Consider the following 23200-nt stretch of genomic DNA (forward strand, 5'->3'; position numbering starts at 1 on the left):
CATCTAATTGTTGCCAAGGTTTCTGCAGCTAATTGGAGAGGGTTTTATTGCAGAAAGCATCTGATAAAAAGTACTTTTAAAGGTACATTTCATTACTTTTCACCAGCAAATCATAGCAAAACCTGACAAGGTCCTACCCTGCTCACTGCTCATCCTCACTCACCACTGCCCCCAGCAGAGCCACAGGTGAGGGACAGGATCTGCCTTGCCAGGGGCTGGGGGTCAGGGCTTGGCCCTTTGGATCAATGAAACCCCTCCAGGTTTCTTCAGCAGCAGAGCCACCTTTAGCTGCTTGTCCTGACCTGTCAGCACTGCCTCAGTTCTCTGCTCTCCCCACAGCCTGCAGATGCTTCAGTGCCTCCAGTGATGCTTCCCTTGCATCCACTGTCTCCTTCTGCTCTAACCAGACCTTGGGGACCCTTTCCCAGTATGGTTCACTGGGACCCATTAAGAGTACAAGAAACTTCAGAGTTTGAATCTGACTTTGACTTCTGGAGAGGTTTCATCAGCTTCCTCTCAGTCCCTGCGGTTCATGGACTTGGCACCAAAGCCACCAGAGGGCTCCTTTAAATGCCTTGGGCTGTTCTGTTGTGCTGAGCCAGGCCAGGCTCCTGGGCTGGAAGGTTGCTACTGGCAAGCAGGCAGAGCTGCAGAGACATCTCTGGCCAGGAGCAGCTCCTCTGCACAGCACAGCAGGGCTGAGGATACTGCCCGAGGATCTCAGAGAGATGAGGAAGGCAGAGAGAGCTTCGAGGTGGCCAGGACTGGGAGGATGCTGAGAGCTCACTGGAGGAGAAGTCACTGCAGTCACTGACACTGTGAGGCTGTGGGTGCAGGGCGGTTCAGGTGCAGTTTCAAGAGGAATCTTCTGAAGCTGGCACAGCCCCAGCTGATGCTGGCTGTGGGGAGAAACTGTGGGTGGATGGAGCCACCCCTGGCAGTGCAGAGCAGGGCAGGGTGGGGCAGGGTCCTTCTGCTCTGGAGAGGCTATTCTGTGGGTCAGGGCTGCTCACAGCTGCAGCTCAGCACCAGGGAACTTCCAAAGGGATGCTTCAAGGACAAGGTCCAAGCAGGGTCTGCTCTAAAGAGAGAAGAGTTCCTGAGTCTGTGTTTGCAGTTTCCTATTCTGAGGACAAGGGAAAGTGGGGAGTGAGAGGTAGCAAAGGACCATTCAAGTTGGAACAAGTCCTTGAAACTGGGGAGGTGTATCTTGGAGTGGTCAGGAGGTCCGCTGGGAGCCTCCTAAAGAGCCTTCAGCCACTCCTCTGCCTGTGGACAGCACCAGCAGCACCCTGTCTGGACTCATCAGGATGCTCCCAGCCAGTGCCCTGCAAACAGGCAGGTTTCTGTAGGTGAGTGCAGAGGAGCTGGACTAGGCTCTGTGAACAGGGCAAATCCATCACACAGCACACTCCTGCCAGGGTGACAACCTCCAGGCAGCAGGGATCTGATCAGGGAAGGAGAAGAAACTGAACCCAGCAATGTTGTGGGAGGGAGCATTCAGACATCTCCATCTGATCCCCTCCAGGGCAGAACCTGCTTCTGAGCAAGGCCCTTGGACTCCTCTTCCCCAGAGAAAAGCCTCAGGGCCATGGGCTCCAAGGTGTAAAGCACCTCCTCTGCAGCCAGAGCTGCAGCAGAGGCAGAGCTGCCACAGGAGAGGAAATGCCATTGGGTGTTGCAATGCGCCCTGAGTGTGCTGGGCTGCAAGTGTGGTGCTGAGACCTTCAGAGAGGCTGAAACACTGAGTGGTCTGTGAGGGATCCCTCTGCTCTCAGCAGGGTCTGGTGGCTTTTCAGGGGCACATGGGAGTGTGATCACCTCCAGCTCAGCAGGGCACAAGCCCAGAGAAGTGGGGAAGTAGCAGCAGGGCCAGAGCAGCTCCCCTCACTCTGCTCTGAGCCACAGGCAGTCTCTTGCCTTGCAGGCTTCTGCTCTCTCTGCTCCCCCTGAGGGCGGCAGAAATGCTGTGTGTGAGAACTTGTGACAGCCATGAACACTCTGGGGGTGAGATGTGGGCAGCTGGAGTACAAAAGCCCAAAACATTCAGGAACTGCCTTTTTCTACCCTCTCTCCTTAGCACTGGCAGATGCTGAGAAGCCTTTCTGCTTTGGGACTCCTCCATCTGAAAGTGGACAGCAGAGCTTGCTGCTGCCTCCAGCACTGCCCTGCTGCAGAGAAGGACTGACTCAGCAGCAGGAAGCAGGAAGAGTCTCTGCTCTTCTCTGTAGGCTCAGTCAGCACAAGAGTCCAGCAACAGAGCTGGAGGGAGGTCTCCTCAAAAAGAAAACTTCAGTCTCTGTATCCGGGGCTGAGAAATGGCTTTGGTTGTGCTCCATTGACTTGTGACTGCCTTTGCCTTTTGGCTTCTGCACTGTGCACAAAGGACACAAATGTCCAACAGCAGCTCCATCACCCACTTCCTCCTCCTGCCATTCCCAGGCACAAGGCAGCTGCAGCTCCTGCACTTCAGCCTCTTCCTGGCCATCTACCTGGCTGCCCTGCTGGGCAATGGCCTCATCATCAGCACCATAGCCTGGGACCACCACCTCCACACCCCCATGTACTTCTTCCTCCTCAACCTTGCCCTCCTTGACCTGGGTGCCATCTCCACCACAGTCCCCAAATCCATGGACAATTCCCTGAGGGACACCAGGGCCATCTCCTACACAGGATGTGTTCTCCAGGTCTTCTTTTATATATTCCTAATTGCTACAGAGTATTTTCTCCTCACCACCATGTCCTACGATCGCTATGTTGCCATCTGCAGACCCCTGCACTATGAGACCCTCCTGGGCAGCAGAGTTTGTCTCCACCTGGCAGCAGCTGCCTGGACCTGTGGCTTTCTCTATGCTCTGCTGCACACAGCCAATACATTTTCCCTGCCCCTCTGCCAGGGCAATGCTGTGGACCAGTTCTTCTGTGAAGTCCCCCAGATCCTCAAGCTCTCCTGCTCCACATCCTACCTCAGGGAACTTTGGCTTCTTGTGGCCAGTGTCTGTTTAGTCTTTGTCTGTTTTGTGTTGATTGTGGTGTCCTATGTGCAGATCTTCAGGGCAGTGCTGAGGATCCCCTCTCAGCAGGGACGCCACAAAGCCTTTGCCACCTGCCTGCCTCACCTGGCTGTGGTCTCCCTCTTTGTCAGCACTGTAATCCCTGCCTACGTGAAGCCCTCTTCTATCTCCTCCCCATCCCTGGATCTGGTGCTTGCAGTTCTGTATTCAGTGGTGCCTCCAGCAGTGAACCCTCTCATCTACAGCCTGAGGAACCAGGAGCTCAAGGATGCCCTGAGCCAACTGATCCCTGGCTGGTTTCAGCAGCAATAAACTCTTTGTCTTCTCCTGCAGAGCAGATCTGATGTCACTCACAGTCTGGTTTCTCTCTTTTGGCTACTGCTGTTGTGCTCTGGCCTAAAAGTTCAGCAGTTCAGGCTGTGTTCAGTGTCTGCTGTCTTTGGACAGACCCCTACTGATTTACAGCAAGGTTCAAGGGAAGGGACTTAGCAGAGGCCCCTTTGTGATTTGCATGCACATAGAGAAGGTGAACTGCCTGGTTCCTCCCTTTCTCTTCTAACTGCCTCTTAGCCAATTCTTCCTTTGTAAAGACACTCCCTCCTTTTGATCCCACCAATCCCTCCTCTTCTTTTTGTAATAGTTGTCTTCACAAAATTCATTCCCCATTAACTTAATCCTTTCCTCTTGGCTCATTTCTAATGTTGGTCTTATTTGCAGATACATCATACTGCTCTTTTTTGTAGCCTTTTCTGGCTCACTTGATATGGCTACAACCTGCACCTGCCTGACTGCAGGATGGATAAGCCATACAAAGCAGGGTATCAGACATGGCAGAAAGATTAGAGCTGCTGTTGCACAAAGAGAGAAGAATGACTCTCATTTGACCCATGGCCACCAGGCAACCAAGACAATGTGTCCCATTCCAGTCCTTGCCAGGTTTGGACTGGTCCAGGAGCTATTTCCCTGCTGTTGGTGGCTGTATTTATTGCTGCTTCCCCATTGTCCTCAACCTTTAGGCACCAATCAGATGTATTAAACTTTCCGCATCCACCTCCTTCCTCAGCTAATAGACAGTCTGGAGAGTCCATTTTGGTGCATTGCCTCTCACACTTGAGTTTGGTGTTTGGCTAATAGTACCTGTGGATATAGTCTACCTGGACACCAGCAAGGCCTTTGACACTGTCCCCCACAGCAAACTCCTGGCCAAGCTATCAGCCCATGATTTGGACAACAGCACTCTGAGCTGGGTTAGGAACTGGCTGGAGGCTGAGCCCAGAGAGTGGTGGTGAACGGTGCCACATCCAGCTGGCAGCCAGTCACTAGTGGTGTGCCCCAAGGACCAGTGCTGGGCCCCATGCTCTTTAACATCTTTATTGATGATCTGGACGAGGACATTGAGTCCATCATCAGTAAATTTGCTGACGACACCAAGCTGGGGGCAGGAGTTGATCTGCTGGAGGGTAGAGAGGCTCTGCACAGGGACCTCGACAGGCTGGACAGATGGGCAGAGTCCAAGGGCAGGAGACTGAATACATCCAAGTGCCAGGTTCTGCACACTGGCCACAACAACCCCATGCAGTGCTACAGGCTGGGGTCAGAGTGGCTGGAGAGCGGCCAGGTAGAGAGCGACCTGGGGGTACTGGTCGATGGTAGGCTGAACATGAGCCTGCAGTGTGCCCAGGTGGCCAAGAGGGCCAATGGCATCCTGGCCTTCATCAGGAACCGTGTGGCCAGCAGGAGCAGGGAGGTCATTCTACCCCTGTACACTGCACTGGTTAGGCCACACCTTCAGTCCTGTGTCCAGTTCTGGGCCCCTCAGTTTAGGAAGGAGGTTGACTTGCTGGAATGTGTCCAGAGAAGGGCAATGAAGTTGGTGAGGGGTTTGGAACACAGCCCTGTGAAGAGAGGCTGAGGGAGCTGGGGTTGCTTAGCCTGGAGAAGAGGAGGCTCAGAGGAGACCTTATTGCTCTCTACAACTCCCTGAAGGGAGGTTGTAGACAGGCAGAGGTTGATCTCTTCTCCCAGGCAACCAGCACCAGAACAAGGGGACACAGTCTGAAGCTGCACTAGGGGAGGTTTAGGCTGGATGTTAGGAAGAAATTCTACAGAGAGAGAGTGATTGCCCATTGGAATGGGCTGCCCGGGGAGGTGGTGGAGTTACCATCATTGGAGGTGTTTAGGAGAGACTTGACAGGGTATTTGGTTGCATGGTTTAATTGATTAGGTGGTGTTGGATGATAGGTTGGACACGATGATCTTGAAGGTCTCTTCCAACCTGGTCTATTCCATTCCATTCCATTCTCTTCCTCCCCTCCCCTCCCCTCCCCTCCCCTCCCCTCCCCTCCCCTCCCCTCCCCTCCCCTCCCCTCTCCTCCCCTCCCCTTTCCTCCCTCCCCTCCCTCCCCTCTCCTCTCCTCTTCTCTCCTCTCCTCTCCTCTCCTCTCCTCTCCTCTCCTCTCCTCTCCTCTCCTCTCCTCTCCTCTCCTCTCCTCTCCTCTCCTCTCCTCTCCTCTCCTCTCCTCTCCTCTCCTCTCCTCTCCTCTCCTCTCCTCTCCTCTCCTCTCCTCTCCCCTCCCCTCCCCTCCCCTCCCCTTCGGCCCCCAAGGCAGTCTCATTGCTGTTGAGTTCCACCACAGCCTGTAATCAAATTCTGTTCAGCATAGATTGGAGTTCCATGTCCCCAACTACCATCTGGAGCCCAGGTGGCAGGTCCATAGGTCTCTCTTCTTCTTTGGGGCAGCCACTCATCATCACCCCACACCTGAGCACCTCCAGCTTTGAAAGATCTTTTCTCTCCCTCCAACTCTTCAAAAATGGGGATCCCCAATTCATTGCTTTACTGAGGAGGTAGCAACAAAAATCCCAGCTGGATGATCCCTCATGTGCAACTCCCCCCACAGTGTGCTGGTAGTTCTGGATAAGCTGTTTGTCCACAAAGCCAAAATAATCCATCTGGGGCTTTCCACCAATTGTTAGATGCAATATCTATATTTTGCCAGAATTTTGAGGTACTTGATATTCCCTGAGATAGATTTGTCCCTGAACCATTGAATATGTCATTGTCAGTGGTGTTCATATAATTTTTAGCCTTCTCCCTAGACCAGTCCCATAAAGGGTCTTCAGGCTACCAAGCAGAGTGGGTACCATTGTATCTTAATGTCTGTCTGCAGGGGGTTTCTCCAACCCATTTATCAAAAGAGCTCCCCTTTTGCTCTGGGCATTCTGCTCCCATAGTGTTTGATGGCAGTGCCCATTCCTGAGGTCTTCCATTTTTACCTGGAATCATTGAGTGATTCCATTTGATTCTTTTGTAAGGATCTAAGCTGGTTCCTTCGCATGGCCATTCTCCACTCATCAGGAGACCTGCACAGACACAGCAATTAGAATAGAATAGAGTAGAGTAGAGTAGAGTAGAATAGAATAGAATAGACCAGGTTGGAAGAGACCTTTGACTCCACCACCTCCCTGGGCAGCCCATTTCAATGCCCAGCCACTCTTTCTACAAAGAACTTCTTCCTAACCTCCAGCCTAAACCTCCCCTGGCAGAGCTTGAGACTGTGTCCTCTTGTTCTGGTGCTGGCCACCCAGGAGAATTTACATTGAAGTTCTCTGCCACTTTCTCAGCTAGATCTACAAATCAATTCTTGCCTACAAAAGGGAGTCCCAGTTCCTTTGGTAACTTTTCCTTGAGCTCTCTCTGCAGTGTGCTCACCTCACTTCCAGGTCATGGTTTAGACACGAATGCCTTTAAGGCTTTGATCATATTCTGTGCCAGTTGTTCTTTGGCCTGACCCTGTAGCCCTCCATTGTCACTAAGGCCCCACTGGCCTAGCTTACTGAAGCAGATCCAGGGTTCCCCTTTTGGGCAGGCCTGGCTTCTATTGATGCCTCCTTGGCCCAGAGTTTGGGCCATCCAATAGGTCTGCCCTGGTTCAGTATACTCCTTAAGGTTCTGACAGCAGCCTGAGTCAATGTGGGTGTGATAGACAAAGCTACAGTGTCTGTTCCTCCCAGTTCTGACCTGTTGATAACACTGTGTACAAGGGATGGCTTTAATGGCTGTGACAAAAGCCCTTACAGGTCATAACAACTGGCAGCCAGCCTGAACCATCTCATGGCAAGGTCTGGTGTAGTAAATACTTCCACCACTCAACACCTATTGGATTGCAGCCAACAGCAGAGCAAGAAGTTCTTCTTGGTGGCAAACACAGTGACCAACCCAGTCCTGCCCTTGACTGGATAGGCAATGGATGTCAGTCCTTCCTTTAATCCAGCCTGTGCCTGAGCTATCCTACTGCTCCCTGCACCAAATGTGGTCAATGGAAGCACAAAAATGCTTCTGTATCAAGCAGGCAGTGACAGTCTGATGGCTAGCATCAGCCCCCCAGGCACTGGAGGAGCCAAAGGAGGGAAGCTCTGTCAGACCAATCTAGCAGAGTATCGGTGGGTAAACACCTGGCAATCCTCCCAGCCCTGACCTACTGCTCACTGCTCTGAGCCACTTCTGCAGGGAGTTAACCACAGTTTCCTGTCTCTTTCTTCCAGTTCAGGAGTCCAGTTGTCTGGGACCTTGGAGGTCTTGACTCATGTGTGATGAGGCCACCTGTACTCAGCTGGTTTGATGTGGGAAAGGAGAGACATGGATCTGTTGGAGCAGGGGCCTGAGAAGGCCACAGCAATGCTGGGAGGGCTGGAAGCCTTCTGTTGTGATCCAGGATGAGAGAGTTGGCCTTGTTCAGCCTGAAGAAGAGAAGGCGCCAGGGAGACCTTCTGGTGGCCTTTCAGTGTTTAAGGAGGCCAATCACAAAGCTGGGGGCAGGTTTTAAGCAGGTCCTCTTGTGACAGGACAAGGGGTGATGGCTTGAACTAAAGGAGGAGGATTCAGACTGCAGAGAAGGAAGAAATGTTTGACACTGAGGGTGGTGAGGCCCTGTTCCTGGCTGCCCAGAGAGGTGGGAGATGCCACAGCCCTGAAACCAGCTCTGAGCAACCTGCTCTAGGTACAGATGTCTCTGCTGACAGCAAAGGGTTGGACTGGATGATCTTGAAAGGTCCCTTCCTACCCAAACCATTCCATGAGTCTATGTTGGCAGCCCTCTCTCAGAGTCCACCTGCCCAGCACCCAGAGCAGCAACTCCGTGACATCAGTGCCAGGGCCAAGGGCATTGTGGCACCATGAGCCCTGCAGGCACTGCAGCAGCTGCTACACTGCTGGTGCCCAGCCCTCAGTTCCTGCAGCCTCTGTGTGCTGCTGGCAGCAAGGACTTTGCTGCCCCTCCTCATCCTGCTGGCCCTCTGCTGCCACACACATGCACATGGGGCACCTGTGTGTGAGTGGCACCACACTGTGGGAGGGAGCTTGGGCAACCCTGAGGGGGTTCCCTGGGAGTGCCCCTTGTGCCCTGTGGCCATACCACAGCCCGGAGAACTTCCAGCTGGTCTGGGGACTCTGTCAGCATTTCCACTTGCCCACCACAGGCCCTGCTGCGCTCCAGCAGACCTGAGGCTTCCAACAGGATTTCCATCAAGCCACCACTGACCTTGCTGCTGTCACAGCCCTGTTTTGGGGTGCTGATGGAGTCCCAGCAGCCCCTCAGAACAGGCTGCCCTTGGGTGAGGAATGTATGAACCCTGACCTTGGATAACGAGATGCAGAAATGCAGAGGAGAGAATCTCAGCAGTGCTCTTAGGAGTCCTTTATTACAGCCTTGGCACAAATCCACAGCATGACAGAGTCTCAGAGTGGCCTTAGCACAAGGCCCAGAAGCCCTTAACACAAGAAGCAGCTAACAGAAGTCCTGAGCAGCCCTCACCCCACAATGGTCTCTGTTGCTCCATAGCAGCTGTTGAAATTCTCTTTCTTCTCAATCCCTTAACCAGCAAACCCCAGCCACAGCTAAAAGCATCTAGATTTCCCCTCTAAATCTCAGCAGAATCCTTATTCTAAAGCGCTATCATGAATAGAAAGACCAAAACCATTCTGTAATAGCCTTGCTCTAAACTCTTGCCTTATGCTAACACCAGGAATTGTTGCCAGACCAAAAGACTCTGTTAAAATCAAACCAGGGAAGGAACCTCAAAGATAAAAGGCAAAAAAGATTTTACATTCCAGAGAGCTCTTTTGAAATGCAGACAGAAAAAGTCCTAAATCATTCAACCCAGGAGAGAACTATTGACCTATAGACTGACCAACAACTTCTTCTGGTTAAAATGGCTCCAAACTTATTTGAATTGCAACTTCTCCAAGCACAAAACTTTTTCACTATCCATTACCACCACTGCCACTATTTTACTCTGATCAGTTGCTGTCACCTTTGGTGTGATCAAGGTCACTCTGTTCCTATTGCTGTGGTCTGTTCTTATTACCTATGCTGATTATTCACAGTCCCTTGATCCTAGATGATTCCATTCCACCCCAGATTATTCTATTCCTTATTTACTATTACTCCTCAGCTATTATTACAATTCCTTCCTGCATATCACCTTTGATTGGAATTACTTATTAACTAGCAGACTTTAATTACTTCATACTTATCACAATCACTCATTATTTGTTCTTCCTACTCTTCCTATCCCTATTTCAATTAAGATTCCTTATTGCTGTTGCTATTATTAGCATTACTCTGTTCTTCCCTTGCAGGTCACCTACCTCCCCCTGCAATTTTATACCCAGGCTTTTCCAGAGAGTATCCAATTGGATCATTTATTACCAGCACTGAAGACCCACTTTAAGACTAGCTTTAAGACTTATTCCAAGAATAAACCAACTCCAAAGTCATTCTCCAGACCAGGGGACCAGGGGCTGCCTCTACAAAATGTTAGCAGAGCTTTGGGAACCAGCAAACCAATTCAGCACTCAGTCTCTTGAAAGCCTGAAGCTGCTCCTGCAAGCTGTGGAACCTGTGAGTGAGGGCGAGAGAGGAGGTGTGGGATGGGGGGGGATGGGGGCTGGGCTGGGAGCAGCTGATGGAGGACACAGCAACCTTCTGCTGGGGTCTGCAATCCATCCTCTTCACACAGGCACAGGTTTGCAAGCATTAGAAGTGAGGTCTGCAGTGCAGGAATCCTGCTCCTGGTTCCACAGCCCCCTTGCCACCAGCTGCCTGGGGGCTGCAAAAACAGCCTCCTGCTCCTCCCAACCAGATCTGTGTAAAGGAAAGCAGAAGCAGGACAGCAGCAGGATCCAAGCCCTGCAATCCTTTGTAGCTGCCACCTGGGCTGCTTTCTCTGCCCTTTGCCCTGCTAAGCAGCCCTCAAAGCAGAAATCTTCACCCCAGAGGCAAATCTTCTGGAAGCTTCAGGCAGTTTGCAGCAGTTGTTTTTTCACACCCTGCTTCTCCCGAGAAAGCCTCAATTCCTGTGCCCTTCTGAGAGACACATGAGAAATGGAGGGAGCTTCAGAGCAATGAGGGAGGGGGAAATCTCCTTCCAGGCAAGAATAATTTTTCCAGGCACCTCATGCCTTCTTAGCTGCACTTTCTTCCCTCCTTTGTCCAGACAAGCCAGGTGCTGAGAGCCATGGCTAGAAACCCAGGCTGCACAATGTCAGGAGGAAGCTTTTTGGCCCCCTGCTAGCACAGAGCCCTGTGCTGTTTGAAAGGATTCCTGTGGCTGCTCAGCTCTCCTGTCCAGCAGGGAGATGGTGACAAATGCCTGCACGCTCGGAGTCCTTCTCCAGGCTCAGCCACAGATCCCTCACTGGATGTCTTCTCTTGACACCTTCCAGGCGGCCATCCATGCTCGGGTGCCAGATGTTGCACCCCCGTTTCGGGGTGCTGATGGAGTTGTACCCCCTGAGACAGGGTACCCTCTGACCTGGCAAATGGACCAACCCCCTGCTGGGATCATGAGATGCCAGAAGAGCAGAGGGTAGAGAACCTCAGGAGTCCTCTCCCAAGTCCTTTATTACAGCATTGCAGAATCCCCAGCATGACAGAGTCTTAGAGTGTCCTTATCACAAGGCCCAGGAGCCCTTAACAGAAGAAATAGCTAACAGGAGTGGAAGTCCCTAACCCAGTCTCTCTTGCCCAAAGTACCTCATTTTGACAGACTTTCTTCCCTCTCCCATTGATTCACGGCACCAGTAGAATCCAGCCCTGTGTACAAACTAAAGCATGATCCAATCAAAGGTGCCAGCACCTTTGGCTCATGCAGGATGTTGTTCCTGGCTCACACAGGAAAACAACTTTGCAGCTTGGAGTTGGTCGGCAGAGAATCAGAGGCTCTACACACGGCCCTGCAGCTGTTCTGGTTTGCAGAACAGCAGCTGCAGGATAGGAAAGGAGGAGAAGCAGGGAATTCTAAAGCAAGGGATCAGCAGCACCTGGCATCCAGCGCTGGCTCACCAGCCCTAAAGGCTGCTCCACACCCCCAAGTTGCTCTCACAGGTTGAGAGTTTCCCAGTCCCACCTGCAGTTGCACTTCCTTAACTCCTTCCCAGTTCCCTGCCCAAGTGCCCTTCTGGGGTTCTCTGCACATTGGATAGCTCCAGACTGTGCCTGTGGCAGTTATTTGTGGGGAGAGGTCTCTCCAGCTGAAGACCATGACATTTGCACAGGCACTTTCAGCTCCCAATGCAGCATCATGAGCACAGAACTTGTGGTTTTGTTCAGCAGCTCAGCCAGCTCCAGCTTGCGTAGTGTGACCGTTTGAGGCCTGCTCATGGCTCTGCCAGGCACACTGCTTAGAGCTACAGAACTAAGCTCAGAGCCAAATGTAAGACAAACATCCTGGGGGAGCATTTCTAGGCACTGTAGTGAGGCACAGCATCCTTTCTTGCTGTGATTTCACTCTTTACACTCTTAAATATACTGAAATCTCAAGTCAAAGAAATCGCTTCCCACTTCTGGGTGGATGGAAAGGCTGAGGGAAGCCCCAGGGCAGCAGGAATCCATCAGGAACACTGCTGAGCTAGGGAGAAGGCTTTTGGAAGCCCCAGGCCTGCTGCAAAGCAGCAGAGTTCTGTAGTGGAAAGCTGACAGAAGCCCTCCAAGGGCTTCCGAACACCTCCCTGAGATCCCCTCTGCACCCTCCAGAGTCTGAAAATCACTTCTAGAACCCTCAAGGCCCCCCAAAACACCTAAAATCCCTTCACACAATGAAAAAAACCCACTGAGATGTCCCTGAGAACCTCACTTTGACCTCCCTGAACTGGGCACACAGCTCCAGCCCATTCCTAGGGAGCAAATGCCCTCAGCATTTGGGCATTGTGGGCAGTGATGTCTAAGATACAAACAAACAGGCAGGATTTAGGTGATTTTGGCCTTGTATCAGCACACCTGGGCAACGGACAGAGGGATTTTTACCCCAGGGAGACACAAATGGGGGAAGAACCAGACAAACCCTGGTAAAGCTCAGCCCAGCTCCATTGGCAGCTCAGCTCTTGGATCTCAGCACTGCAATTGTTCTCATCAGCACTAATTGGTGTTCAGAAGGGCAGGAGGTGTTTGTTCCTGCCAGAGTCCCCAGCCTCAGAGAAATGCTGGTGAAAAAGAGGTGATTTGGGTTCAAACTGCTGGAAAGGTCCATTCAGGGGGTCATGATTACCCCAAGAGACCCTGGGTGGGTTTATTTCGCCTGCCCCGCACTGTGGGCTGGTCACGGGCGTGGCTGTAGCGATGCCTGGTGAGGTTGGAGCTGCTGCTGAAGCTCTTGCCGCAGTCAGGGCAGGTGAAAGGCTTCTCTTTGCTGTGCACACGACGGTGCCGGGTGAGACTACAGTTCTCGGTGATGCTTTTGCTGCAGTCGGAGCAGCTGTACGGCCTCTCACCGCTGTGGGTGAGTTGATGCCGGATGTATACAGTGCTCGTGGTGAAGCTCTTGCCGCACTCAGCACATGGGAACAGCTTCTCTCCTGTGTGAATGCGGCGGTGGGTGGTTAGGGTGGAGCTGTGTTTGAAGCTCTTGACACAGTCCCTGCAGGTGAAGGACTTCTCAGTGCTGTGCACAGTGCGGTGCCAGGCCAGGGGCGACTTGAGAGCGAAGCTTTTGCCGCAGTCGGCACAGCTGTACAGCCTCTCACCGGTGTGTGTACGGAGGTGCTTTGTGAGGTCCGACGTGCTGGTGAAGCTCTGCCCGCACGCAGCACAGGGGAACAATTTCTATCCCGTGTGGATACGGCGGTGGGTGGTAAGACTATAGTTGTATTTGAAGCTCTTGCCACAGTCCCTGCAAGTGAAAGACTTCTCAGTGCTGTGCACACTGCTGTGTCGGGTGAGGGCAGACCTGCGAGGGAAGCTCTTGCCGCAGTCGGCACAGCTGTACGGGCTGCCACCACCGTGAGGAGTTGGTGCCGGATCAATGAGCTGCTGGTGGTGAAGCTCTTGCCACACTCAGCACAGGGGAACAGATGCTCTCCGGTGTGGCTGCGGCGGTGGATGGTGAGCCTGTCGCTGCATTTGAAGCTCTTGCCACAGTCCCTGCAAGTGAAGGACCTAGTGCTGTGCACATGGTGGTGTTGGGTGAGGGTAGACCTGCGAGTGAAGCTCTTGCCACAAGCAGCGCAGCTGTAAGGCCTCTCACCAGGGTGGGTGCGGTGGTGAGCAGTGAGTTGAGCTCTCTGTCTAAAGCTCTGGCCACAGTCAGTACAGGTGAAAGGTTTCCCTCCAGTGTGGGTCAGGTAGTGCTGGATTAGGTGAGCGCTCCGTCTGAACCTCTTGCCACAGTCACCACAGACGAAAGGCCAGGGGCCAGGCTGGGGGCAGTGGTGCTTCACCAGCTCTGAGACACATGGGAAACTCTGCCCACACTCAGGGCACTGATTCAGCTGCTTGGGTGGCACTGAGGGACCTCCTCTGGCTTCATCCTCCTCTCTATATTCCTCCTCCTCATCCTGGTCACCTTCATCTTCTTCATTATCCTCCTCTTCATGCTTATCATTGTCATAGTCAATATTCTCCTCAGCATCATCCTCCTCCATCTCCTCTTCCTTGGGGCTGCACTTTGGCTGCTCCAACTTGTTCTTTGCAAGTTTCTCCTCCCACCTCTTGTCTGGGTCCTTCTGGGAGGCCATGCTGGTGGGGGAGGAGGTCACAGCTGTGATATAGAGAAGATGGAAGCACCTCAGCCTAGGAGCTTAGCCCTTGAGATCCTGCCTGGGTCATGACAGCCTCTGACACCTCCCAACACCCACCACCCATCTGGGCCAAGGAATGGATAGGGGCTCTCAAACTCCCCCTTACTGCTGTGCTGGGGGAGTCAGACCTCTAATACCTGTGCTGAGACCCTGGCTTCCTGTGCTGGGGATGCTGAGACACCCTGGGACTTAGGGAGTGCTCTCACCCTCCCTGTGCCCAAGCCCTGCAGCACTGGCAGGTGATTCCCAGCCCAGGCCCTTCCCTTCAATCTCTCCTGGCTCAGACAACAGAGGCAGCAGCACTGACCCACACAGCCAACCCTCACCTGCCTGTGGGGCCCCAGACTCCCACCACAGCTGATGTCACTCAGAGTCCCCAGAGGGCTGAAATGTGCTGGGTGGGAGGTTCTGGAAGAGTTTGGGAGGTGCCACAGGAGTCAGTGTGGGGCTGGGGTCCTACTGCTGTTCCAATGTGAGATTTTTACCTGTTGGGCTGTCCTAAGGGTCAGATCTGCAAACCCTGCAGTAGCCCAGCCCAGAGGTGCAGATGTGATGGAGAAGGACTCTGACCCTGCAAGAGAGAAGCAAAGGACTCAGAAGTGACCTGCAAGGGATGGCTCAGCACTGCCATTAGGAGGGCTTTAAACTAGGTCTGAAGGGGGTGGGTGAAGACATCGGTCCCTCTGCAGAGGTAAGAGTAGGGCACAAGGTAGGGTCAATTGAGAGCTCAGGAGCCCAGCTGCAGTACATGTACACCAATGCACGCAGCCTAGGCAATAAGCAAGATGAGCTGGAGGTCCTAATCCACCAGGGCAATTATGATATAGTTGCCATCTCAGAAACATGGTGGGACAACAGGCACGATTGGAGTGCTACACTGGGGGGCTACAGGCTCTTTAGGAGGGATAGGCGAGGGAGGAGAGGAGGAGGGGTGGCTTTGTATATTAGGGAGACACTTTCTGCCTCAGAACTCGAGGTGGAAGATGAGGGAATTGAGAGCCTGTAGGTTAAAATCAGAGGGCAGCCCAACAAATCTGACATCCTGGTTGGAGTCTGTTATAGACCACCCAACCAGGATGAGGAGGCTGATGAATTATTCTATAAACAACTGGAGGCTGTTTCAAGATCATCAGATCTTGTCCTCGTGGGGGACTTCAACCTGCCGGATATCTGCTGGGAGCTTAATTCAGCAGAGAGAAGGCAGTCCAGAAGATTCCTGGAGCGGATAGAGGACTGCTTCCTGACGCAGCTGTTAAGTGAGCCTACCAGGGGACAGGCTCTGCTTGACTTGCTGCTCTCCAATAGGGAAGGGCTAGTGGGAGATGTGACTGTGGGAGGCTGCCTAGGGTGCAGTGACCACGAGATAGTGAAGTTTTCAATATGCAGGGAGATAGGGAGGAGTACCAACAGAACCTTCACCTTGGACTTCCGGAGGGCAAACTTCAGCCTCTTTAAGAAACTTATTAGTAAAGTTCCCTGGGTACCAACCCTCATGAACCGAGGGGTCCAGGAGGGTTGGACCTACTTCAAACAGGAGCTCTTGAAGGCACAGGAACTGGCGGTCCCCATGTGCCGAAAGATGAGCCGGCGGGGAAGGCGACCGGCCTGGATGAGCAAGCAGCTCCTGAAGGATTTAAGGGAAAAAAAGAGGCTGTATCACCTTTGGAAGGAGGGGAAGGCTTCTCGAGGTATGTTTAAGGAAGTGGTTAGACTATGTAGGAATAAAATTAGAGAGGCAAAGGCCCAGTTGGAACTGAAGCTGGCCACCTCTGTGAAAGACAATAAAAAGCAATTTTACAAATATATCAAAGCTAAAAAGAAGGGCAAGAAGAACCTCCACTCCTTACTGGACCTGGAGGGGAACATGGTGACCGAAGATGAGGAAAAGGCTGAGGGTTATTGTTCTCTACAACTACCTGAAGGGAGGTTGTGGGCAGGTGGGGGTTGGTCTCTTCTCCCAGGCAACCGGCACCAGACCAGAGGGACACAGTCTCGGGCTGCATCAGGGGAGGTTTGGACTGGATGTTGGGAGGAAATTCTTCATAGAGAGAGTGGAGTCACCATCACTGGAGGTGTTTGGGAGGAGACTGGATGGGGTGCTTGGTGCCATGGTTTGGTTGATTGGATGGTGTTGGATGATGGGTTGGACATGATGATCTTGAAGGTCTCTTCCAACCTGGTCTATTCTATTCTATTCTATTCTATTCTATTCTATTCTATTCTATTCTATTCTATTCTACTCTACTCTACTCTACTCTACTCTACTCTACTCTACTCTGCTCTATTCTATTCTATTCTATTCTATTCTATTCTATTTCCATACCCTAGTGCTGACTGTGTTGTAATGCTTACTCCCTCTTTCTATCAGTATGATGGCAATGGCTGTAGAGACAGACAGGGCTTCATAGTATCTTTCTAAAAAGTCAGCAAGGCTTTGGTAGCATAGAGTTTGGAAACCATGTCCGTCAGTAGTTCGTCAGTGAAGTGTAGTAATGCAAAGTAGAGCTTGCTTGGGAAGCTGAATGTAAAAGCAGTTTTAATTTTTCATCTTGCAAGCCACACTCCTTGAAAAAACCCAGTACGTTCCCTTGCTCATGTGTGGCACTCGGAAAGAAGGACTTCTGTGGCTGAAAAGAAAGTCACAGAAGTTTAGGTGTCCTTCTGCCCTTGTTGCATGCTTAGCAAATTCATAATGATCAGGTTTTTATGCCTTACATCTGCTCAGTGTCAAAATGTGAAGGAAATGGACTAATGCTGTGATAATTTCTTCAACTGTGGTGAATGTGCTGAAAGAAAATAAACACAATTAGCCATCTTTTACATAATGAGGCGTTCAGATGTGCCTCCCTGAGAAGTATTTAACTAGAGATAGAGTATAGTGCTAATTAGCTAAGCCAAGACCTTTCTTTCTATGAATTCAGACCAACTATGACAAAACAAGAAATGGTGGTTTTCTTTCAGATATGCATGTTTAGTTTTCAGATAAGCCCTGATTCAAAGCCCACCAAAGGAATTTTAAAAAGCATTATTCAGTACAGTCTCAAGCTGCGCCAGGGGAAGTTTAGGCTCGAGGTGAGGAGAAAGTTCTTCGCAGAGAGAGTTGTTCAGCACTGGAATGTGCTGCCCAGGGAGGTGGTGGAGTCACCATCCCTGGAGGTGTTCAGGAGGCGATTGGACATGGCACTTGGTGCCATGGTTTAGTAGTCATGAGGTGTTGGGTGACAGGTTGGACTTGATGATCTTTGAGGTCTTTTCCAACCTTATTGATTCTATGTTTTGGGTCAGCCTTATAATAATATGCTTTCCTGAATGCCTTCTTTGCCTCGATGTTTAACAGCAAGGTAGGAGTCCAGGATGAGTGGCCTCCTGAGCTGGGTAATAGGGTCGGGGAGCAGTGTAATGCCCCAGAAATCCATGAGGAATTAGTCCGGGACCTGCTGAGCCACTTGGACACCCATAAGTCTGTGGGACCGGATGGGATCCATCCTAGGGTGCTGAGAGAGCTGGCAGATGAGCTGGCCAAGCCGCTCTCCATCATTTTCCTCCAGTCCTGGCTCACTGGAGAGGTCCCAGATGACTGGAAACTGGCCAATGTGGTCCCCATCCACAAGAAGGGACGGATGGAGGAACCTGAAAACTACAGACCAGTCAGCCTGACCTCAGTGCCAGGGAAAGTGATGGAGCAGATTATCCTGGCGGCAATAACTGCGCACCTGAAGGATGGCCAAGGGCTCAGGTCCAGCCAACATGGATTTAGGAAGGGCAGGTCCTGCCTCTCCAACCTGATCTCCTTCTATGATCAGGTGACCCGTCTGGTGGACGTGGGGAGGCCTGTGGATGTAGTCTATCTGGACTTCAGCAAGGCCTTTGACACCGTCCCCCACAGTAAACTGCTGGCTAAGCTGTGAGCTCGTGGTTTGGACCACAACACTCTGTGCTGGGTTAGGAACTGGCTGGAGGGCTGAGCCCAGAGAGTGGTGGTGAATGGTGCCACATCCGGCTGGCGGCCAGTCACCAGTGGTGTGCCCCAGGGATCAGTGCTGGGCCCCATCCTCTTTAACATCTTCATTGATGATCTGGATGAGGGGGTTGAGTCAGTCATCAGCAAGTTTGCAGATGACACCAAGTTGGGAACAGATGTTAGTCAGTTAGAGGGTGGAAAGGCTCTGCAGAGGGACCTTGACCGACTGGACAGATGGGCAGAGTCCAATGGGATGGCATTTAATAAGTCCAAGTGCCGGGTGCTGCACTTTGGCCACGGCAACCCCATGCAGAGCTACAGGCTGGGGTCAGAGTGGCTGGAGAGCTGCCAAACAGAGAGGGACCTGGGGGTGCTGATTGACACCCACCTAAACATGAGCCAGCAGTGTGCCCAGGTGGCCAAGAAGGCCAATGGCATCCTGGCCTGTATTAGGATTAGTGTGGCCAGCAGGAGCAGGGAGGTCATTGTGCCCCTGGACTCTGCATTGGTTAGGCCACACCTTGAGTACTGTGTCCAGTTCTGGGCCCCTCACTTTAGGAAGGACATCGAGACACTTGAACGTGTCCAGAGAAGGGCAACAAGGCTGGTGAGAGGCCTTGAGCACAAGCCCTATGAGGAGAGGCTGAGGGAGCTGGGATTGTTTAGCCTGGAGAAGAGAAGGTTCAGAGGCGACCTCATTGCCCTCTACAACTACCTGAAAGGTGGTTGTAGACAGGAGGGGGTTGGTCTCTTCTCCCAGGCAACCAGCACCAGAACAAGGGGACACAGTCTCAAGTTGTGTCAGGGGAGGTTTAGACTCGAGGTGAGGAAAAAGTTCTTCACTGAGCGAGTCATTCGTCATTGGAATGGGCTGCCCAGGGAGGTGGTGGAGTCGCCGTCCCTGGAGGTGTTCAAGGGGAGATTGGACGTGGCGCTTGGTGCTATGATCTAGTTGTGAGGTCTGTTGGAACAGGTTGGACTTGATGATCCTTGGGGTCTCTTCCAACCTTAGTTACTGTGATACTGTGATACTGTGCCCATGGCCCTACCCCAAAGCTGGGCCTTGCTGGGGGTACAGCAGATGGACAGGGCTCCTGGAGATGGGAGGCCTTTAGGCCAGACTCAGCTCCATGCCCAGCACACAGAAATCTGCAGGGCAGCACCACAAGAGAGCTGCCTCAAGCCAGCTTCTCCCAGGCCTTGCCTGCAGTTTCCTCTTACAGCAGCTCTTGCTCTGGCCACAGGCCTCCTCCCTGGCCCTGCCCACAAACCACTTGAAGCATGCAATGCTCTTCTAAAGTGCTTCACAAGGCTCAAAACCACCTGAAGAAAATCATCCAAATCTCTTCCCAAACTGTTCAAAGCTCTCCAGAACTCATTCAAATCTCTTCAGAACTCTTCCAACTCATTTCACCACAGGTGGAGAGGAAAAATTTCAGCAGAGGTGGAGAGGAAAAATGCAACCAAGGAAGAGCCTCCCAAGCTCACTGCCAAAGCCACTGCCAGGGGTGGACAGGAGGAGCCAAATGTAAATGGGTCTTGGTTTAAAGAGAAATAATTTGACTCGAAAAGGAAGTAAAATGAAGAGGCTCTGCTGGAATTGGAAGAGAAATAGAGTTGGATTCAAACATGTACAGGCAAATACAGAGCAGAGGAATCCTTCACACCTAACACACACAGAGGACATGAACCCCAGAAACCTTCCCCCAGCCAGACTAAAGCACAGGCCCCAGGGCTCCTTTCATCCCCCCACACTGCCTCCCTCCCATCAGGCCTAAGCAGGCCAAGACTGCACAGTACAAACTGGTCAGGCCTCTGCAGGCCACAAAGAGGCCTCCTCCCCCATGGGGACCAGGGAAGGACTGTTGGGAAATGGTTTTGAACATCTGTGCCAGTTCGGCCTTGAAGGGCTTTCTGTTATTTATGTAGCAATGGGGTAGGAGTTGTGGAAAAGTTCTGATGCTTGGTATGCTGAAGTCAAGCTGCCCCTGAGAAGGAAGGCAAACAAGATAAGAAGTGGACAAGAGCTGGGAAAAAGAGCAATTAGGAAATTCCATAGAGTAGTGCAAACAATGATGTAACCCTTTTAGAAAGTAACCAATAGTGTGTGTTAAATTGGAATAGAATTAACTATGTATAGGATAAGGCTACAAATAAGGAAGTGTGGAACAATAAAGTTGGATTTTCGTGGATCATATTGATCATTAGCGACCCCTTTTTGCGACAAATGGCGCCTGAACAAGGGACCCCACAGAGAGGGTTCGACCCCACAGAGAGGGTCATAGACTCACAGAGAAGTCTGAAGGTTCCTCCAGGACTAAGTGTATGTTCATGAGCACGGAGGCAAGAAGCCGGCCCGGGATAGCAGTACCAGAGGCTGATCACTCGGACAAAGAGAAGGAGGACAGCCTGGGAGCCGAAGACGCTGTAGACCTGGAACTGCTGATAGAGACTGTGCGCACAGGTATCAACGTTAATATGGGCAGGCAGGCAGCGTATTACTTAAGTACTTTTTAGAAAAGCGAAATATTAAAGGCAGTGATTTAAAGAAAGAATTAGAGCCTTTGTTAGAATATGCTGAGAAGTTGGGATATTTTAAAGATCCCAATGATGTTTTTGATAGAACACTGTGAAAGGAATTAGGACCAGATTTACGGATGAAAAGTATAGATGATGATAAGGCTGCTAAGAAGAACAGTAAGCCATGGAGAGCGGTTATGGTAACATTCGATCAGCATGCTGCAGAACAAAAAGCTGCTATTCAGGCACGGCAAAAATTATCGGCGGGCCGACGGCAGCTTGGGCGGGCCAGTATCGGCGGGCCCGAAGAAAAGGATCAGCGAGCTAGACTTGGCAGGCCGGCGGTAAACTCGGGCGGGCTGGCATCGGCGGGCCTGAGGAAAGGAGCAGCGGACACTGACGGGTAACAGCTCGCGGCAGTGAAGTTCGCGGACGTCGGTGAATATGGGAAGAGAGGCAGCGCTCTCCTTATTGCAATGCTTTTTGGAAAAGCGTAAGGTGCAGATATCACCCGAAGTAATTCCTGGGCTTTTGGCCCATGGATCCGCTTTAGGGTATTTCCCGAGCGGAGATAGTTATTTTGATGACACTTGTTGGAGAGACTATGGAAACAGACTGTGGGACTGGGTCACTATCAAGCTGCAAAAGCCGTGGCGAGAATGCATAAACTGCATTAAAAAATATATAAACTAGAACAGCGAATGGCTGCTGCAGTTACAGCAGAATTGTTGGGAAGAGATGCAGCCCTAGTTCTATCTGAGTTGCAGCCGGACGATGTGGTTCAAAGTATCGGCCGATCGACCGGGGCCGCCCCCGATACATCTTCGGCGGCCACATCGCGTTTTGCCAGCCACCAGCACTGCCGTCTGCACCCAGTGGGGAAAAAGCCAAGAAAAGGCAGCTCAGTGCGTTCGATCTCGTTTATCAACACCTTTCTCTGATATCGCCAGCGAGGGCTCGGATTCGGAGACAACAACACCACCAGCGAGGAATTCAAGCAGCGTCGACTTTGCTTAACGGCCTCTCTGAGAAACAGCGGAGCGCTTGGGGGCTCGCGGTGACAGCGTTCTTACCACCGCACCCCGCCTGCCAGCCCTGCCGGCCCCCGCGGATACCGACGGCTCCGACCAAGGCAGTACCGGCTGACGGCACCACTGATACCGGCAGCACTGACAGCAGCAGCAGCCCAGCGGCGGCCGCTTGCCCGGCCCCCACCCCTTTCCCCCGCAGAGGCCCGCTCCAGCGGCCCCTGGCAGGAACGGCCTGTGCCAGCGGCCCCTTCCCCCCAGCGGTTTCAACTGCGCTACACCCCCCCCCCCGCCTCCTACATTCCAGGCATTCTCAACAAAGTATCGCACTTCGACGGAGGTTCCAATCGACTCCCGATGGGACCATTGGGAGGGGGGGGGGAGGAGGGAGGGGAACTGTCCCATTGCATTGGTGGAAAGGTATTATGGGAAATGTAGTCACAGTCTGTGTATGCATTTCCTGTGGTCAACAACGAATCTAACAATCTCTGGACTGACAAATGCTAATGGAAGCTAGACAAGCCATAGCTCCCTATGGGTTACAGTCAGGATACACAACTGCTCTAATCAATCAGTTGTTTTCAATGCATTTGTTAATCCCTTTTGTCACCTCTGTTAGTGAATGGTGTTTATTACATGGTCTGAGACCGATCAACTCAATCCTGGAGGAGATGGGTGCCTTGCAACCTGGCCCCACAACTCCCAGTCCCCTGGAATTGGGATCTGATTATTATTCATCTGAAGGATTGGTTTCTTTTACAATTCACTTACATCCGGAGGTCTCAACAAAGCCTACGCCTACTGAGTCATCGATTAAGGCAGATTCCACCCACCGGTATCAATGCAGGGCCCCAGGCATGCCAAAATTCTCTGGTTTGGCCTTTGTTCTCATTTAGATAGCCTTATTGTGACTTTCTCACCTGTAAGTCTATGGATGATATTCTGATTGCACAAAAGCTACATCCTAAGACAGTGCCCTCTGACTTCCAACTCATGTCAGCACGCAAGAGGGTCACAAACACCACTATGCCTTGCAACTTCTCAATTAAGTGGCAATTCACTTGCAAATGCCTGGGAAGCCACGCCCCGGAAGCCAGCAGACTTTTTACAAGGTGTGGTCGTTTGACGCTGTGCCTTTAAGAAAGGGACACACTGGCTAAATGTTTATAAAAATATTTTGGTATTCTAAACGAATTTCATTGGTAGGATTGTGGGAGGTGAGATTGGACCCAGGGGAGCTGGGAACTTTCTCGCAGTCTTCCTTCCTTCGCTGTCCCTCTCAGCTGGATCTGCTTCTGGGATTCTGGCCAACTAAGATAAGATACTAACTCCTGTGCCAGGCCTTTCTTCCTTTCCTGCCCTGTTAACCGTCCACATCTCTTTTCTACCTCTTTTGGGGGAGAAGGGAGGTAGGGGGGTGAAGGGGGCACAGGGGGAAGCCCCCTCTGTGGGGGGTCTGGTTTCTGGTTGAGTTCATTTGCTGTATATTCCTGTATATATTGTAAAATACCTGTGTTTGTTGGGTTACATAGAATCTGTTTCCTTGTAAAATATGATCTCATTTCTCCAACTGGGTTTAGCCATGGTCTCTTTCTCAGTGGGG

The 23200-nt window shown here is 51.8% G+C and overlaps 1 protein-coding gene and 1 pseudogene across 1 annotated transcript; one reads left to right on the plus strand and one right to left on the minus strand.

The window, feature by feature from the left end:
- Window positions 1-2384: 2384 nt before the first annotated feature.
- Window positions 2385-3326, plus strand: LOC128899766 (olfactory receptor 14A16-like). Its single transcript, XM_054179448.1, has one exon. It carries the CDS (start codon window positions 2394-2396, stop codon window positions 3324-3326), a length of 933 nt encoding a protein of 310 aa, XP_054035423.1. The 5' UTR covers window positions 2385-2393.
- Window positions 3327-12537: 9211 nt separating this feature from the next.
- LOC128899759 (oocyte zinc finger protein XlCOF6.1-like) lies at window positions 12538-13932 on the minus strand (annotated as a pseudogene).
- Between the last annotated feature and the right edge of the window lie 9268 nt (window positions 13933-23200).

This window comes from Dryobates pubescens, unplaced genomic scaffold, assembly GCF_014839835.1.
Source record: "Dryobates pubescens isolate bDryPub1 unplaced genomic scaffold, bDryPub1.pri scaffold_56_arrow_ctg1, whole genome shotgun sequence".
Taxonomy (NCBI): Eukaryota; Metazoa; Chordata; class Aves; order Piciformes; family Picidae; genus Dryobates; species Dryobates pubescens.